The sequence below is a fragment of the Rousettus aegyptiacus genome, unplaced genomic scaffold (genome assembly GCF_014176215.1).
Source record: "Rousettus aegyptiacus isolate mRouAeg1 unplaced genomic scaffold, mRouAeg1.p scaffold_m13_p_2, whole genome shotgun sequence".
Taxonomy (NCBI): domain Eukaryota; kingdom Metazoa; phylum Chordata; class Mammalia; order Chiroptera; family Pteropodidae; genus Rousettus; species Rousettus aegyptiacus.
In genome coordinates this window covers 92475357-92494263 of record NW_023416295.1, presented here as the reverse complement: position 1 = coordinate 92494263, position 18907 = coordinate 92475357, and the positions used below count along the sequence as shown (strand labels likewise).

The window sequence follows — 18907 nt, the reverse complement described above, 5'->3', positions numbered from 1 at the left end:
AACAGAAATCAATTTTCTCACAGTTCTGGAGGCTGGAAGTCCAGCAGGGTCAGTTTATGGTGAAGCCTCTCTTCCTGGCTTATAAATGGCTACCTTCTCTCTGTGTCCTCTCTGTGCATGTGTACACCTAGTGTCTCTTCCTTCCTCTTCTTATAAGGACACCAGTCCTATTGGATTTAGTCTCATTCTCATGACCTCATAACCTAATTACTTCCCTAAAGGCCCTGTTTCCAAATTGAGGGTTAGGATTTCAACATGAATTTGTGGGGGAGAATATGATTTCGTTCATAACAGCTGCCCTTCTTTTTATCTCCCAGGAATCAAAACATGCTGGAGCATTTACAGTAGTCAGAGCTCTCTACAGCCCTAAACCCAATAAAGGGAAAGAGGATGAGTTTCAAAGGACATCATTATAGTGAAAGGCAATTGAATGCCATCATCCTAAGACATTAAAAACCTGTTTATAACATATTTGTTGGTTCACAAAGAGAACTTAAAAAATCAATTTGTTCAGCAATGTTTATTGAACATCTTTGATGCACTAGGCTAGCTACTTTGATGGGGAGAGCACAGCTGAATACCACAACCTCTCTTTCGAGGTGTTCCAATTCTTTGGGAATGTTTAAACACTCTCTCTCTCTCTCTCTCTCTCTCTCTCTCTCTCTCTCTCTCTCTCTCTCTCTCTCTCTCTCTCTCTCTCTCGCTGTCTTACAGAGTAGAGGAGTGCTCTTTCATAATAGGATTCCCCGTCTCAGGCTGGCAGGGAACCCAACTATAAGTCCCCACTGCACCTGATGCCCAGGACGCTCACAAGAGAGGCCTGGTGGGACAGGGGCAGTGCCTGGAGATCTGAGCTGCGGGGAGGGGGTAGGATGGTGTGGGCGGGGAGGAGCAATTGTGACCTGCCCGAGTCCCTCCCCTTTCCTGGCACTGTGATGCTGCAGGGCAGCTGCAGGCCCAGCATGTCTGTTGCCGGCCCCCTCCCGCCCAGTGTGTCTCAACAGCAGAGGCGGCTGTATCTGGAGCAGTTGGGGTGGGCAGGCCCAGCTGGGAGGCGAGCGGGCGAAGAGAGCAGCCGCGATGGTGAGCCTGCCCGGGCTGGGGGTTCCGAGCCTGGACCTGGGCGGGGGCGGGGGCGGGGGCAGAGGTCGGCACCAGCGCCCAGCCGAGAGCTGCGTCTACGTGGGGCTAATGGATCGGCCGCATTAGATCCCCAGAGCTCGAAATCTCCTGGGGGTGTCGATTCAGGGTGGTGGTGGTGGGGTGGTGGTCTGCACTCTCGGGAGGAGAACCCCTAAGGCCCTTTACCATGAAGGGAAAGTGCAGACCTGGGGCAGGCAGCCCTTGAAGGGACCTAATGGAGATATGCGCAAGCGGGTGAGGGGAGGGAGGACACGGGAAGGCCGGTGCAGGAAAGGAGATTCTGGGGGATCCTCAAACAGGCAGCAGAATGGGGTGAAGAGGGCAGTTCAGAGATTCCGGATGGCGGCTGGGGGAGTGGGCTCAGGTCACCAAACACAATCACACGCATCAGTGTACCAGATATGACAGGGGACTTAGGGCGTCACCGTCTCCCCAGGCTTGGTACTTTCTTTTCCCAGGCCATCTGACTTGGGTTTGAGACACTTAGCAACCCGAGCGCGCTTAGCTCTCAGGCACCTGACACCCGTGCCAAGTCCCCAGCTTTTCCAGCGGTCAAAGTCAAAAGGACTTCGGCACACAGAAGTCTCTCTCTGGCAGGCCAGGGGGCCTCGGACTTTCCGGTCGTTTTGTTTCCTACACTGGCTTAGCGGGCTCAGCGGCGACAGCCCCTGTCCTTCACCACAGCATCTATCTCCTTTTGTAGACGTGGTCTTATTTGTTGGGGAAGAGGCCTCTTCACACTCCTAGTTCCACCTCTAGAATATCTCTCCTCACCCGGGCACCCGGGGTGAGTAACAGTTGCTTCCTTCAGTCCATTTCTGTGACCTTCTGGAAACCCAGAGACTCCACCTCCAGAGCCCCAGAGCCCTGCTATTTCAGTAGGAGGGAGGTGGGTTGGAAAGGTTAAGTGGGGGAGGGGGACAGAATAAGCATGTCTCACAGGGCAAGGTCAGGTTCTCTGGGTATTCTTAATCTAGGTGTCGGTGACCAAGCAGGCCAGGGGAAAACCCTGCCTCCTCCCCTGGCCTCTGGCTCTGGCCCCAGCTCTGCTGTTTCTAGCTTCAGGTCTGTCCAGCACCCTCCCTCTTCCTGAGCTTGCTCCCAGACACACCTGGGAGTTTAAGAGCTTGAAGGGTACTTGGGAGAGTGGCCAGAGGAATCTACTTTTGCCTGAGGCTGCTTGTGTGGGGTCGTAGAAGAAGCCCAGAACTGGGAGTTCAGAATTTTGGCTCCTGGCTTTGCAGCTAGCTGTGTGACTTTAAGAAGGTCACTTAACCTCTCTGGACTGTTTTTGATCAGCTACAAAATGAAAAGAGGTTATGGCTTAAATTTTCAAGGCTCCACCTAGCTTTACTTTTAAACGTTTTTATTATAGAGAATTTTAAACATATACAAAAGGAGAGAGAATGGGAATCCCTGTATATGCTCATCCAGTTTCAATAATTTTCTACTTAAGATGAATCTTGCTTCATTTATTTCCCTTTCCCTCTCTCCCTATTATTTTGAAGCAAATCCTGTGCAGCATGCTCAAGATTTCATATTTAGCATTTATAATATCTAGCATTAGCTAGTGCTTTATAATCTTCAAAGTGCTTTCTCTTGCACATTTTAATTTTCACCTGAACATCATAGCAATTCTCAGAGTGGTGCCTAAAAGAGGCTTACAGAATATCCAAGGATCATAAGCTAGCCCTCTGAGCAAACATCAGTATGTATTCAATAGGCAAGTTTGTGAAAATACCTAAAAAATAAAGAAATTAAGCAATAAAACTTTATTTTAACTGTGCTAAAGAATTTAGATGTTTAACTGAAAACCTATGGTGGAATATTTTGAAAAGAGACTATCTTTTATTTACTTTGAAACATTGAATTTTGTATAGCAAGTTCTATTTAGAATATTTAGAATGGGCAGCATTGTCTTGATGGGAAAACATTTTTTAATGACCATTTACCACTCACAGAACCTCTCTTTAAAAATCCCTTGACTCATTCCTGAAAGACTGAGACATCTATAAACCTTGACCAAAAGAATCCCTTCCTTGCAAAAAGGACTTTACTTTCTCCAACAGGTCAAGTTTTAGGCATCCATCTTCCATGCTCCCCTTCTCTCATGGAGGTTGGGGGAGGAGGAGTGGAGGCTGCCTCTTTGTTAGGGAGCATTAGAATCAGCATTTCTATAGATTCTGGTAAGAAATTTATAACTACTCTATAACAGAACATTCCCATCTGCTCCCAGTGTCCTTCTAGAAGCAGTTATTTTGGGAATGGCAGCTCTGACACCGTTCTTTGGGAAGTGGTATGGAGAATCCTAGCTAGGTGCCCCAAGCCAAGCCTGTGTTCATGGCACCAAGGTTCAGAGAAAGTATCTGTGATTAAAGGGAGATGAGAACATCTTCAACAAAGCCGCCTGAACTGCATTCCTTCTGTACTGGGGAGCACCAGCTGAGTTAGGATGGGGATAGGCATCAAATGGAAACAAAAAGCCTGTCTCCTGCACGAATGGGTGGTTAGAGGGCACAGGGTTCTGGTGGCACGGTGAACACTGCTTCTGTGTTTGTTCTCTACAAACTGCCCCTGTGTAGGCAGGCATGGCTGAGCTCTGCAGAGTCTGTACCTCATAGCACTGTTTGTGGTTCCCAGGGGGCTACAAGTCACTGCTGCATCTTTCCTTTCCATTGTTCAGTACAGGTTCCTACAGAGGTTGCTGGGTCCATGCCTCTGAGCAGCAGAGGGACCCCGATGAGCAGAGCTCCCCCAGGCTGTGGCTGGGGCAAAGATGCTGTGTGAATGAGGAGGGACTGGTGAGTTTTCATGGGAAGCTTCCAGCCCCAGATCAGGCCCAGGCAGTGCTAAAGGGTTAATGCTCTTTCTGAGGGGACTCCTGAGTAACTTTGAAGGTGAAAATTTAAAAATAATTTTTGAGGAGGAAGTAGCTGGTGAACACAGGGCCAGTGATAAGGGGCAAGTGGGATGATGTGGCACTCTTGGAGGGATGAAGTGGACCAACTACTCCTTTTCTCTTTGGCCACCAAGGAACTGGCAGTGTTATCTGCAACCTTTATATTTCCCCTCTCAGTGTTTTCCTGTTATGATTTCTCCCAGATAATGAGCTGTGGAAGAGAATGGGAAAATAGAGGGGGCACTGGGTGTATCAGATTAAAACTCCTTAACTGTCTCCTGTACTCGCTCCCAATGTCAGGTAAAGCTCATGGGCCTTTGGACGCCACAAGGTCTCCTGCTGGGATTCTACTTAACCAATACCCCTGCCTTTCCTAAAGTCGGTCTTGTGTCATCCCTACTGCTGCCCTAACTGCAGTGCCTATAATCTGAGCCTCTCTCCTGAGCCACCTTCACTCACTGATGTGGATTTAGGTCAGCTCTTTGTTCTTGCTGTTTTTAGTTTGCTATCTATTCTTTGTTCTGAGTAATATATTATAATATATTCTAATTGAAGGGCTTTGAGCAGAGATAATTCAGACAATCTTTCATGAGTCACATTTGTTCTTACTTCAATTATCCCTTTATAATACTGTTTGATCTATGTTTTACTTGCCATCTCTGACCTAGATCCTAAAGTACAGGTGATTTATTATCCAAGTCTGACAACTAGAAATAATTTGGTATAATAACGTCCTTCCTGAAAGTCACTGTGTGACATTTGACCATGCAGGTGGTCAGGGAGGGGTATGTGGACTGATATCAGGTTTTCATGTGGCATACACTCCTAGCCTGTGTTGGTTTCTTTCCTAGATAATATGTCAATTTTACTGTCTTGCGATACTTTAAAATGATTATCAAAGCTATAAAGCTAGAAATCCTCTTTCTACAGAGGATTGTGATTAGCTGTTCATAGTCTGAGAGGAAAGCAAAAGGAAATGACTTATTAAAATAGAAATAATATAAGGAAAGGTTTCTTGCTGTGGAATCGTAAAAGGGCTATAAAGTTATAAAATTTCTTTTTTTGACATGCTACGGAACATCGGCTCCTCTTGCCATGGAGGAGGTCGTAGGTAGCACAGCTGTCCCGACTGCTCTGCCCTTTATGCATCTATCCCTCAGACAAACCGAGCTATTTGTGAGACCTGCCCTAAATCTTCCTGCCTCTTGTTTACATTGTTCCTAATTCCAGCTAAAATGGTCATGTTGGCATGTCTAAATTCTTCAAGGTCTCTGCAAATATTTCTCATCCAAGAATCCAAGCCAGAGTTGTTTTCTCCTCCTTTGAACTTCATTGCCTCTTAGGCACTGGCCATTCTCCTTCTCATTAAGTAGACTGTAAGCACCATTAGGACAAGGTTTTCATTCTAATTATCTATCTATTTATTGAGCACCTGTTACATTTAAGCGCTGTGCTTGACGCTGGGAATTCAGTGAGTAAACCAGTATTCCTTGCCCTCACAGAGCTTGCTCCCTCTACTAGGGAAGTCAGAAAATTGAGTAAGCAACTATAAAAAGGTGTGATAAATGCAATGATGGGAAAGAAAAGGATTGTGGGAGCACATAGTAGGGGCCCTATGCTGGTTTGTGTGTTTCCATACTCCTTGTAGGAAATGACTTTTAACAAGAGACTAAAGGATGAGTAAGACTTAGTTCAATACCTTTCAATGCCTTCTTGCACATAATAGCATAATAAGTATTTATTGTAGGAGTGACAGAGTAGGTATATTTCCCAGCACTAGGTCTGTGGGAGAGGTGTCACAATATTCTTGAGGAAAAGAACTCCTCTGTTCTCTCCTTCTTCCACATCTTCAGCTCCTGGATTACTGGGCAGAGAGGCTCTAGCAGCACACAGGGGATCCCCTTCACCTCACAGGGTCCCAAGAGCATAGAACTGGTCCGAGCCCTACAAGCCCAGATTCAAAATAGAACTGAGAGAGAGAGCAAGAGAAAGAAATGATGTGAGAGAGAAAGCATGAGCTCTGATTGGCTAGAGAAGGGAATCTGAAATATGAACAAACTATGACTTAATATCCTCTGCTGGGTCAACTCATTACCCATTTCCCTGACCGCCCCTTCTGCCCTGCCCCCGCCCCGGGAAACAGATTCCTGGTTGTATTAGAGAAGGATGATGTATTTTCTTTTTTCTTTCCTTTTCTTTTCTTTTTACGCCTACAGGGCCTGGCCTTCCTAGGTGGTCTCCCATCCAAGTACTAACCAGGCCCAACCCTGCTTAGCTTCACGAGGTCAGACAGGATCGAGTATGTTCAGGCTGTAGAATGGATGATATATTTTCAAAAAGGCTGCTACCAAGAACCATTCTCAGTTTCTCTCTGTATTGGAACTTTTTCCTGTTTGGAGTTTTGTCATACAAGCTTGGGCTTATGACACACTATCAGGCTTGTGTTAATGTAGGTGTGAGCACAGCCCAGGGCCCTGGAAGTTCAGAGTGCAGGTGAGACAGGAGGTAATGTGGTATAAAGGGAAGAGCTTGTGCCAAGGTCAGAAGACCTGGATTCGAGTCTGGGCTCTTTTGGTACAGTGCTATAAAATCTTGAATCTACCCTTTTACCCTTCTGAGCTTCAGCTTCTTCATCTGTAAAATGATGGGGAATCATATTTGGTGACTCAAGAGGCCAGTCCAGCTCAGGTATGCTGACCATTCTGATCTAACACAATATCCCTATTTATGACAAATGGATGACTTTCTGTGGTCATGCAGGCTGGCCTTTCAAGGCCACCAGCACTGGTCAGCTCTGTGCTCACCTCTGTAGACCTCCCAGGCAGGAGGATGGCGATGGTGATGAGGCAGTGATTAGAGAGGGCTAGCGCATTACTTGAGCTGGAGGATCGCCATGGAGGAGCTTTGGACTGTTCCTTGTTCCCCTACTGGGAGCAAGTGCAAAAGGTGTGTCACTTTGAAATGCTGAACAGATGCTCCAATCTTAACGCTCCATGTGGACTCATGTAACTTTTAATGTCACTTGTGATTTCTTGGCATAACTTTAAAATTCTCATTTGCCCTGACAAATTAGGCTCTTGGTAAATGTTAGTTGAATAAATGACTAATAAGTGAAATGGGACAGGAAGAGCCTAGGCCCTTCAGGGTAATTTTGGGGAGTAGAGTCCTTACTCTTGCTCTTTCTCTATTTCCCTTCTTTATTTATTTTTTTTGTATGAAAAATTTCAAACCTTCAGAAAAATATGGTAGTATAATGCCACTCATATATCTGTCAATCTAGATTTAATAATAATTTTTCTGCCATATTTACTTGCTGTGTTAAAGTATTTTAAGGTAAAATACAGATATCATGACAATTTACCCTAAATACTTCAAAAACAACTCTAAAAAATGAGAACATTTTTATACTTAACTATGCTTTCATTATCATGCCTAACAAAATTAATCAATTTCTTTATTTCTCAAATATTTCAATTTATTCAAAGCAGAATTCAGTCAAAGTTCACATACATGTGGATGTTATGCTTCATAAGTTTCTTTTGATATTACCTTCATTTTTCATGAATTAAAAAGATTGGATCAATTGCCCTATAGAATGTTCCACCTTCTGGATTTATTTTATTTTATTTTTCTAATGATGTTACTTAACATTGATCCGTTTGTTTTCTATAAAATCGAAGCTAAATCTAAAGGGTTTAATAGATTAGGGACTGAGTATTTCCTTATAGGTAGTGTTATGTTTGTCATTATATCACTTCAAAAGGTCCTTAATGTTTGGTTTTCTCACTATTAATTGTGTTAAGATTGATCCCAGTGTTAGGCTAGTAACCATTGTAGTTACTTTTCCCCCTGGTGACCTGTAAGTAACAGTGATTCTTTGTGCTATGTAAATATTCAGTTCACCATCAGCCTTTCACTTAATGGGTGTTGGCATCCTTGTTGAAATCAATTATGTAATTAGAAACTGGAATATGGCAATATTTATTAATACATCATTTCTTCTACATTGATTAGTGACAATCTTCTGTTAAAAACAGAGCTTTCCCTCATTAACAGGGCTGTTTGTTTGGGGACAAATGAATTTTATTTCTGGGGAGTTTCTTTTGTAACAACATTAAGGACTTGTTGATTTTTATTTATATACATTTTTTCAATCAGGTGCCATTAGTCTTTTTTTTTTTTTATGCTTAGTATGTCTTATTTTTGGCAGCGGGGGGTCTCTTCAGGTTGGTTTTTGAGATCTTTCAACATCATCCCAGCCTGTGTTAGTTAGTGTCTGTGCTTTCAGGGCTCATAGTATACATTCTTTGCCCCAGTCCTGATTCCAGTTAGTGGGGATGGCATTTAGAGACAATTCTTTCCCCTTGATTGGTATGGCCACTTTTGGCTTTTGGAAGCATCTATGAACCTATCAGTTATTTCTGAGTCTATCTTATCCTTTCAATTACTTTTGTGTATTAGTTTTCCAGGTAAGATAGCTCTTCCTAACGGGTGTGTGTGTGTGTGTGTGTGTGTGTGAGAGAGAGAGAGAGAGAGAGAGAGAGAGAGAGAGAGAGAGAGAGAGAGAGAGAGAGAGAGAGAGAGAGAATGAGAATGAATGAGGGATTGAGAGACTTTGTCAGTGGCAACTGGCATATTTATCAGTGTGAGACTAAAGGGCTTATCAAAAGAGGTTAAAAACATTGATATCACCATGTTGGTGGTTTTCTGGTCTCTAAGATCCTTTAATCTTCCTCCTAGGACTTTTGATCTTCCTGAAATATCCCTGCATCCTTACCAAAAAGGCCTAGAGTGTTTCAGAAGGGAGGGCTGACTGGAGACTAAGTAGCTCCACAGGTGGGCCTGGAGGGTGGTTGGGTGTGGTGGTGATGAGTCGGGCAAGGGTCAGAAAGCTGAGGGTTAGGGACACAGAGGGTGTGGTCACTTAGAAGGATGATACATAGGATCAGGCTTCTCTTAGGCCTTTCTAATGTCATGTCAACTTTAGATACCTCTTTAGGAAGCCACGACTGTGTGCTGGATGCAGTCTAGTTGGTAACATGCTGGTTGTGGGTGGTTCTTGGGTAAGGGCCACTGCTGTTCTTAGGCCTGAATTGAGTCCTAAGGTGAAGATAGCAAATAGATCTCACAATAAAGGTGAGTGGAAAGGGGACCTGAGGTCTCTAACTTTCCACATGTGCCTCTTTCAGGTGGAGAATATAAAGTGACAAAGTAGTATAATGAAATTGATAATGGTAAAGATGGCAACAATAATCATGGTTAACTTATTATTTTTGGATGAGGAGAGGTTAAGTAACTTATAGCAAGTAAGTTGAGAAGACAGGATTCAAACCCAGGGTTTGGGCAACTTTGTGAACATATCCTTTCCCTGGCCACCAGGCTCATGGAAATACAGCCAGGTTGTATTCTCAGCGTGACTGTGTTATCTATTGGCTGCTGTGAACATCTATATTCTAATCTTCCCCAAAGGCAAGGGCACAGTGACAGGTGTAGTGTGGGTGCTCAGTTGTAAAACCGAATTAAGAAGCAACAGGTTCTGATACCAGTGACCCTTACTTAGGGCAGCCATCTTGTTCCCATGTCCAGAGAACTTTCAAGTTCCCAGAAGTCCCATACTCCAACATGTACTCAATGTGTTTCCATGCCCTCCTATGTGCTCTGGAGGCTCTGCACCTGGCTTGGGTTACCCAGAACTGGAAAATGCCAGATTGGGTCATGGATAAGAATAGAAACCCACAGACCAGGCACATGCTTCCTGGCTGGGCTCTGGTGGGGCCTCCTGGGCAGAGGGCCACCTTGTACTGGCCACTGCTTCCCCACATGTGGGGTGTCATAGGAGAGATGAGGGCATCCTCCCAGCAAAAAGCTATGGTTGGTTTCTATTCACACACACTCAAATACACACACACACACACACACACACACACACACACACCTCCCCATCCTAAGCAGTTAGTAATTGTGGCTTCCCACCAAAGTAACAGAGAGATAAGGACACTCTAAAGGTCAGTTTTATTTAACACTTGGCCTGACTGGGAAAGGGAGCAGGTTATGGTGGCTATTAAGAAATTTTCCAACTTCTCAGAGTTCAGGAAGAGCCTGATTTATATGATCCCAACTCTCCCTTGCTGATGTACCAATCTTTTCTTATTCTTATATTTGTAATCAGAACACTAATTATACCCATGATACATAGTTCCAAAGTATACTCCTTCCATAAGTATTTATCTGCTCCACGATATTCAGAGACACATTCTCTCTCTGTCTCTCTGTCTCTCTGTCTCTCTGTCTCTCTCTCTCACTCATTCACTCACTCACTCTGCATATGTGTGTATGTGTGTGTGATTCTGTTGTTATCACTGGTGGTTCTTTTGGCCACCTTCATCAGGACTTTCTTGGTTTGGAATTAGTCCCTTGTTTTATTTGTGCAGCTGCCCCGCTTTTTCCTTTTCTTGGTACAAAAGATTGACCCTGAAAGCAACCTTTAGAGCAAACCACAAAATGGTGGTTCTTCTTCAGAGCTGAGTCTTGGGCTAGATGCAATGGTACTTAGACATGAGACCTCAGACCTAGTTCTCAGATGGCCTGGCAGGAGGGATGGATATCTTGTGAGATGAATGCCAAGTCCTTGCATGTGGGGGATACAGGACAAAGACAGGGTTGTGTCCTAGGACTCTCTGACTGATTCTGTACTCTCCCCACAGAGGGAATGCATATCAGTCCACGTGGGTCAAGCGGGAGTTCAGATTGGAAATGCCTGCTGGGAACTCTTCTGCCTGGAACATGGCATTCAGGCAGACGGCACCTTTAGTACCCAGGCCAGCAAGATCAATGATGATGACTCATTCACCACCTTTTTCAGTGAGACCGGCAATGGGAAGCATGTGCCCCGGGCTGTCATGGTAGATCTGGAACCCACTGTAGTAGGTGAGTATGAGCTAGGACCCTCTCCACAGAAAATGACCTGAAACTGAGAGGTTTTGTCTGTGGTTCTAAGGAAATAAAATCTCTAACTGGAAGGTGGAGATGACACAGCTAAAGCCTTTATACCTCTCATGACTTCTGTCAGTTCCTTGAATTCTCCACAATCTTGGGGAATTTCACAATGGGAACCTGGAATCTCTGCTCTCCCATCATAGTTCTAAACTGTGCAAAACAAAATGCCCTCTACGTAAATACCCTAAACCTGCGGAGACAGACCAAAATTGTCAAGATTGTTTACTAAATACTAAGGGTGAAAAATACAAATAGTTTTAGAAATGTAAAGAAGCCCCCAAATAGTCAATTTCTCAAAGAGTATGTTTCTGCTTCCATAATAATTGTAGTCTGTTCTCGTGGGTCTGGTATAACCTTGAAGTGTCTGGCACATAAAGTAGATAATAGCAGGCATATTCTCTTACACCCAGAAGTGGTTGTAGTCCTAGAATGAACCTCATTTGGATCTTATAAAACAGGAATTCTGACTTGTATTGGGGCAAGATTCTTGTTCCTTCACCTCTCTCTGTAAGACCCCCCTACCAACCCCGCCCAACCCCACTTTCCTGGGTCTGACTCCTGGGTCAGTCTTCAGTTCAACATCAGGATTCCCTCAGCTTCAAGACTGGCTCAACAGGTGAGGGGGTAAGTTTTACAGAGCTGTCTGGGCAAATGTCTGTAAGGCCCAGACACTAATTCCTAGGTGTAGCAGACTCCAGGTACTCCAGGTACTTTAGCCCTTGGGTACTTTGTACAAGTACGAAAGGTGCAAATTCCCAGGCCACTGTGCAAAAGGGTGCTTTCCCTGGTGGAGTAAGAGTTCCCTGAAGGGAAGAGGAGATGAAATTGGAGCCTGGTACATTTGGTCTGCTAGGTGTCCTTTTCGCGTGGGTCTTTTAGAGGTGAGCAGAACCCCCTTGAAAGCATCTCTAGGCTTCTGCTCTTCTAGAACTTGGAACGTAGCTTTGTTTCAAAGTCATTCTAAAATATCTCTCATGCCTGACATATTTCATAATTTTAATAATTTACCACTTTGAGGTGAAGGTTTGTTGGGAGGATCGTTCCTAGGAGAGCCTCGAAACTGGGCAGATCACCCTGAATCTCTCTCTGTGTCCCTAGAACATTTTAATGTGAAAATTTAACTTAAGTGAAATTGGGTTAAATTTGGGGATAACTTTACAACATGAAAGAAAAAGAAATAAAAGGAAAGCTTTGAGGGATCAAGGTGGAAAGAAGGAAGGAATAGCAATCAGCTTTGGTGATTGGTGAGCTTTGTAAACAAGGCTTTTTTAAGTTTCAGCCAGGGGAGCAGCTGGCTTCTCAACACCTGCTTGAGTTATATGTTTCTGGTTCTTTTATTGCCTACATCACTTTGGAATTTTCTTAGCTTTTTGCAGATTTGTTACAGGGTTGTCTGGCTTCACCTCAATGGGTTTTACAAATAGGGGAAGTGGAGGCTCAGAAGGGTGTTATATGGTATTTTAATGAGAAAGAAGGTGGTAAGACCTGATGGCCTCCCTCTCTTGGTAGATGAAGTTCGAGCAGGAACCTACCGCCAGCTCTTCCATCCAGAGCAGCTGATCACAGGAAAGGAGGATGCAGCTAACAACTATGCCCGGGGCCACTACACAGTGGGCAAGGAGAGCATCGACCTGGTGCTTGACCGCATAAGGAAGCTGGTAAGTGTTAACAAAGGCTGATATTGGTGAGTCAGGTTAAAGTGGACAGGCTTGGACTCATACTTCTCTGAGTAGGGTGTGTAGAGGCATGTAATTCCTGGCTATAGGTTAGAGCTCCTAAGATTTGAGAATTTCTGCTTATGTTCTATAAGAAGAATTCACAGGGATGGTACCCTTCCTTCCACTCAGATATCGCAATTTATTGTGAAAAATTAATATTTACTGGCACTCTATGGTAGTGTCTGGGAGAAATTCCAGACATAAGGAAGCCTAAGTTCTTTGCTTGTTAGAAGCATAGGTTAGCAAAGTCTTGAACCTGGAAGAGAAGAAGTGATTGTCGATACATTTCAGCACTTAAAAATGCCATTACAAATGTCAATTAAATACATTCCTTAATTCAATCTCCTTAATAATGATATAAAGGAGGTTGCTTCCCTGTACTTTACAGATGAAGAAATTGAGGGCCAGGGTGGGTCAATAACTTAGCCCAGGTCACACAGCTAAAAAATTTTAGAGTTAGGATTTGAACCAGGTTGATTAGACTAGAAAGCTCTAGATGTGGTGTGGTCACTATCTACTTGAGCTCCCATTTCCTTATTTTTACAATGGAAAAGGTAGGACTTGATCAGAAATTCTTTACTTGAGAGCTAAGGATGCTAAATTTCTTACATGATCACTTTTTCAGTTTAGAAGAGAGTCAAAGGGGTCATCAGTTTTAAAGTTGAACCCAATATGAAAGTTCTGTGACTATGGATTCTCTTCATTCTGATAGAAGATAACATCAAGTGCTTACTGCATGTCAAGTCCTTGCTCGGAATATTATGCTGTCTCATTTAATTATCACAATAAGCCTAATCCCAGTTTGTGTCCCAACAGAAGTCTGGAGAGGTTCCATAACTTGCTCAAGTTTTTACAATTGAGAAATGGCAAATTGATATTAAAACTCAGATTCCCTGACTCCATTTATATTTCTGAAACTGGTACCCTGAACCATCTTCCAAAGTTGGGCTGAGATGTGTAGGCCAGCAGTTTGCACGAAATCAAATGACAAACGCAGAGGAAGTGGGTGAGGAGTTGGGGCTTTTAAGGCGCATAGTCATTAACCACTGTGGTTCTGAAATCCTCATTTTTTATTTAACCAAGCCAATGGACTAGAATCTTCATGTACCTAGAGGCATGTGAATGTGTATATTGCCACCCCATATTTTAGCTAGTCCTTCCAAGATCAATGCAACTCCTTTTGTGTTTCCTTACTCCTTCAGGATGTTTTGATTTCATCCACATAAAATTGTGGAATGGGGAAAACAGAAAGGGTTGCCTGCCTTGGTCCCATGAGAGTATTCTCAGAAACTTCTCATATCCTACTCTTCCCAGACAGATGCCTGCTCTGGCTTGCAAGGCTTCCTGATCTTCCACAGTTTTGGTGGGGGCACTGGCTCTGGTTTCACTTCTCTGTTGATGGAACGCCTTTCCTTGGATTATGGCAAGAAGTCCAAGCTAGAGTTTGCTATCTACCCAGCCCCCCAGGTCTCTACTGCAGTGGTTGAGCCCTATAACTCCATCCTGACCACCCATACCACACTGGAACATTCAGATTGTGCTTTTATGGTGGATAATGAAGCTATCTATGACATCTGCCGCAGGAACTTAGACATTGAGCGCCCCACCTATACCAACCTCAACCGCCTCATCAGCCAGATCGTGTCCTCCATCACTGCCTCTCTCCGCTTTGATGGGGCCCTTAATGTGGACCTCACTGAGTTCCAGACTAATCTGGTGCCCTACCCTCGCATCCACTTCCCACTGGTCACCTATGCACCCATCATATCTGCTGAGAAAGCCTATCATGAACAACTCTCAGTGGCTGAAATAACCAGCTCCTGCTTTGAGCCCAATAGCCAGATGGTGAAGTGTGACCCAAGACATGGCAAGTACATGGCCTGCTGCATGCTCTACCGTGGCGACGTGGTGCCCAAAGATGTGAATGTCGCTATTGCTGCCATCAAGACCAAGAGGACAATTCAGTTTGTAGACTGGTGTCCCACAGGCTTCAAGGTGAGAGCCGATGACTTAGGGAGGAGAATATATACTAGATAAGCAGAGGGAGATTACTAAGGATGGGTCGAGAAAGATGTGTAAACTCCAGGGCCTTGGACTGCTATACAAGACCATGGGATCTTCAGCCTTAATGGGATAATAGGGGAAGAGGGGCTTAAGCCAAGTGTAACATTAATTTCATTCATTCATTCACTCACTCATTTATTCATTTATTTTAGGTAAGGAGGGGCTTTATTTTAAAAGCATTAAAAGAAGGGAAGGGGCACTATTACAAAAAGGAGAAGGTTCTCATAGCTCCAACCCTAAGATTTACAAACATCTCAAAGGCAGGCAGAAAAGGGCATGTCTTTTATAGGAAGGAAGCAATAGTCTAAAAAGAGTCTGTGTGGGTAAGTGGGATAAACAGGATGAATGAGCAGAGGTAGTTGTGATCTGGCAATAAATTAGAAAATGGAGTTAACCAAATCATTCAAGTTGCCAGAGAGGTGAAATTCTCTCCTCTCAACAAAGAGGTGTGTTCTTTTCCCAATTTATTGCGAAAAATTAAACATTTACCCTGAAAGCCTTAATCAATTTAGAGTAAGGATAAGAAATTTTATGGTTATATATGACTTTGAATTACTTACATTGTGAAGCTCTGACATTTTCCATTACCCAGGAGTAAACAGAAACTGAGAAAGACTGTTGTAGATCAGGTATCCACAGTCTGGAAAGTGCGGCAATCTGAGGATTTGTGGAGAGATACAGAATATCCAAGGAAGACCCCTGAATCTCAGGGCTAGTTCAATGCTGAATTAAACCACCCTTTTGAGTTGCGATGGCAGGACATACAGCTGGCTCTGTGCATATGAACTGCTTTATCCCTTTGTCCTGTGTTGCATGGTCTTTAATCAGATTCCACCATCAAAACACCCCCAATCGTGCCTTTAATAATTCAGAAATTTACTAAGCACCAGCTGTAGTTGTATCAGTTGTTAGAGATAGAGATGAGCATGTCTCAATTTTTCCCTGGTGGGACTTAACAAAAACAAGGCACCGTATGCCAGCCTCTTGGCTGAAGCTTTAACCTAGCTAATCTGCTGAGTAAGGATGTGTAATATTCATCTCCGCTGCTGTACTCTTAGCTACATACATAATTTTTGCCCCTAGACTATGCCTATTATTTATGGTAGTTCTGGTCATTCTTGTAAAAACAATCAAGATCTTAAAAAAGTGTAGTTCTTTTTTTCTCTTTCAAATGGGAACAAACAATTAAACATGCTAATGGGAAAATAAATAGGAAAAAGGGTAGAAAAAAGTAAGTAGTGAGAGTGGTGGGTAAATAAAAAGGAGATACCCCTTCATTCTCTCTCCTTTATTTTAAGCTGAAGCTCTGGGGTTATGTCCAGAAAGATAAGGTAGTGCCAGCATTTTGAGCTGCTTTTCAGAAAATCACATGCTGTTGGGGTGAATATTGCTGAAATTCCTCCTCTTTTACTGTCCCCAAGGGTTTTTGCCTCCACTTGACTTAGATCAAGGGATACTATTGTTTAAAAGAGAGGAGAGTTGACTCTAGGTACAAAGGTTTTGCTGGTTAGGGCTGGATCTAGCAAAATATGTAGTGCAGCAGAGTTTATATTCATTGTCCTTCCCCTTCTCATTTTTGGTTCTTTGCCCCTGTCTCAGCATCACCTTTATCACTAAGAAACAACTTTTGTCTAAGAGGAATGATAGACCTTTGTGAATCTGTTTAATGGGTTAACCACCTTGGTAGCCTGCTGCCACTCCCACCTCCGCCTCTCAAGAGGACATGAATTTTAAGGCTGTAAATTTAATGTATTGACAATTAAGGCTAGGTGGCCTGAGTAGGAGAGGTATTTTTGGACAGTTCCATGGATCTCAACATCCCATAAATATTATCACAGCTTGTCACCTTAGACTTCTTCCAGTTTCCTACGGTTCATGGGGTTGGCTTTGGTTTGGGATATGTGTATAGGGAAAAGAAAGATTTCTAGTATAATAGCCCCACCATCAGATTGGGCTGGGTTAGCATGATGGATCCTGCCAAGCTACCAGAACTGGGAAGTTGGTTCGTTCAGGCAAGAATTTTAACTAAATTTCTTTGATTGGAGTCCTTGCTCTTCTTCCAAGAAGCTCCACTTCTCAGAGACATAGGGCCTGGTTAACAGCAACACTGTGGCCAGGGCCTTTTGGTTCTTTTCATTTATTGTTCTGGAATATCTCCATGACCTTTTAAACAGCTCTTCACTCTTGGTAGAGAAACTTCCCTAAATTTATTGACAGCATAACTAAGAGCAACTTCAGATGACCATTTGGGAAAGAATAAACTTTATAGTAAAAGGTTCCCTTTTAGAGGCAAATTAATTTCTAGACTTGAAGTTACTATAAAGTTTATAGTAACATGTATTACACACTTTCTCCTTAATAATAATCTCATTCACTGCCTTCATTTGTCTACTTGAATCTCTCCACTAACATTTCTATTACCAGCCCTGTTCTTCTTTTCTTCTCCAGTTGTTAGATTCCCTAACCCCTCCTCTTGGATTTGCCTATACCCAATCCCACTCACTTTTATTTTCTCTATCTCACTCCTCTCTACTTCCTGATTCCTTTTTCTTCATCTCTAACCTTGCAATCCCGCTCCCATGCCTGCCACCCTGTCTTGCTACCACACCATTTTATGAAGATGATCCATCTTGAGTTATTCTTTGGCTGCCCTGCATCTTGTTTTGTTTCTCCTCTTTCTCTGTTCCCCAGGTGGGCATCAACTACCAGCCACCCACAGTGGTACCAGGGGGGGACCTAGCCAAAGTCCAGCGGGCTGTCTGCATGCTGAGCAACACCACAGCAATTGCGGAGGCCTGGGCCCGCCTAGACCACAAGTTTGACCTCATGTATGCCAAGCGGGCCTTTGTGCATTGGTATGTTGGAGAGGGAATGGAAGAAGGAGAATTTTCTGAGGCCAGGGAGGACCTGGCTGCTCTGGAGAAGGATTATGAAGAAGTGGGGACTGATTCATTTGAAGAAGAAAATGAAGGGGAGGAATTTTAAATATACGTGTTCCTCTTGGTTGTGTCTCTTTTCTTGTGCACTTCACTCCAAGAACATTTAACATTCCAAGAATAATAGAATACACTCCCAACACCAGCCTGATTTCTGTCTTACATAGGAAAAGGATGTCTAGCACCAATACCTGTGGGTAACCGGGCTGAAAATAGATGCTGAGCTCTGTTAGATCCTCCCATGAGTAAAAGCAGCTTGGTGTCACTAAAAAAAAATGAAAGTCACTGTCTTTAGGTTAGGACGAAGCCAAGTTTTTGTATGAGAAGGCCTAATCAGGATTTTAAATTCTAGATTAGACTGTCCCCCACACTCCCCTGTCCCAAATAGCCTGCTAGCTGGGGAATGGTAAAAGACTAGGGGAAAGGAAAGATCCAGGCATTAGGAAGATTCTGGATAGTAGTAGCACTGTTCTAAGAGCTGGTGAATTAGTGAGAAACAAGACGCACAGTTTTCTGTCCCTATAAACACACAAAGAAATGAGGGAGATAATTTTAGATAGCATTAAGTGATATGAAATGAACAGTAGTGAGAGAAAGTGCCTGGGGGAATGCTCCTTTATATTGAGTTGTCAGAGAAGGCTTCATGGATATCTAAATGAAGAAAAGAGCCATCATGGAAAGTTCTGGAGTTGGGAGATGCTGGGCATAGGGCAAAAACGCAGATGTGGGAACAAGTTTGCAGGGCCTGAAGAACAGAGAGGAGTTCAGTGTGCCTGGAAGATGGTGAGAGATGGAAGCAAGGCCCAAGAGCTAAGCAGAGGTCAGAGTGTACTCAGTCTTACAGATCATGGTAAGGAGTTTAGGCTTTTTCTAAGTAAAACACAGAAGCATTGGAAGGTTTTCTGCAGGATAATGACTATAATTTATATTCATATATACCTTTTCTCTACTCTTCCCCCAGATCTCAAAGTGCGTATTCTCATTTTGTAGATGAAGAACCTGAGGTTTAGAAAGTTTGTGTTAGAGACTGTAAGAGATGGACCTCAGTAGGGACCACCAATTCTATTCTGTTGTCTACCACACACTGTTTCTACTCCTTAGTACTTGGGCCAGGTTCCAACAACTGCCTTGTAACATGACAGATAAAGGAA

At 43.5% G+C, this 18907-nt stretch overlaps 1 protein-coding gene across 2 annotated transcripts; it reads left to right on the top strand.

Annotated features, from left to right (window-relative positions):
• The first annotated feature begins 922 nt into the window (after nucleotides 1-922).
• On the top strand, nucleotides 923-17823 carry TUBA8 (tubulin alpha 8). 2 transcript variants are annotated; one of them, XM_016125426.2, is made up of 5 exons: nucleotides 923-1083; nucleotides 10747-10969; nucleotides 12548-12696; nucleotides 14071-14751; nucleotides 17512-17823. In XM_016125426.2, the coding sequence occupies exons 1-5, from the start codon at nucleotides 1081-1083 to the stop codon at nucleotides 17803-17805; spliced, it is 1350 nt and encodes a 449-aa protein (XP_015980912.1). In that variant the 5' UTR covers nucleotides 923-1080; the 3' UTR covers nucleotides 17806-17823. The 2 variants fall into 2 exon arrangements, with proteins under 2 accessions (XP_015980912.1, XP_015980922.1); XM_016125436.2 differs by lacking the exon at nucleotides 923-1083 and adding an exon at nucleotides 1320-1930.
• Nucleotides 17824-18907: the final 1084 nt, after the last annotated feature.

Bases quoted from the DNA above. Each gene is read 5' to 3' on its own strand.
- TUBA8 (XM_016125426.2), top strand. The intron at 10,970-12,547 runs GTGAGTATGAGC...CTCTCTTGGTAG, and splicing joins TCTGGAACCCACTGTAGTAG to ATGAAGTTCGAGCAGGAACC. The intron at 14,752-17,511 runs GTGAGAGCCGAT...TCTGTTCCCCAG, and splicing joins GGTGTCCCACAGGCTTCAAG to GTGGGCATCAACTACCAGCC.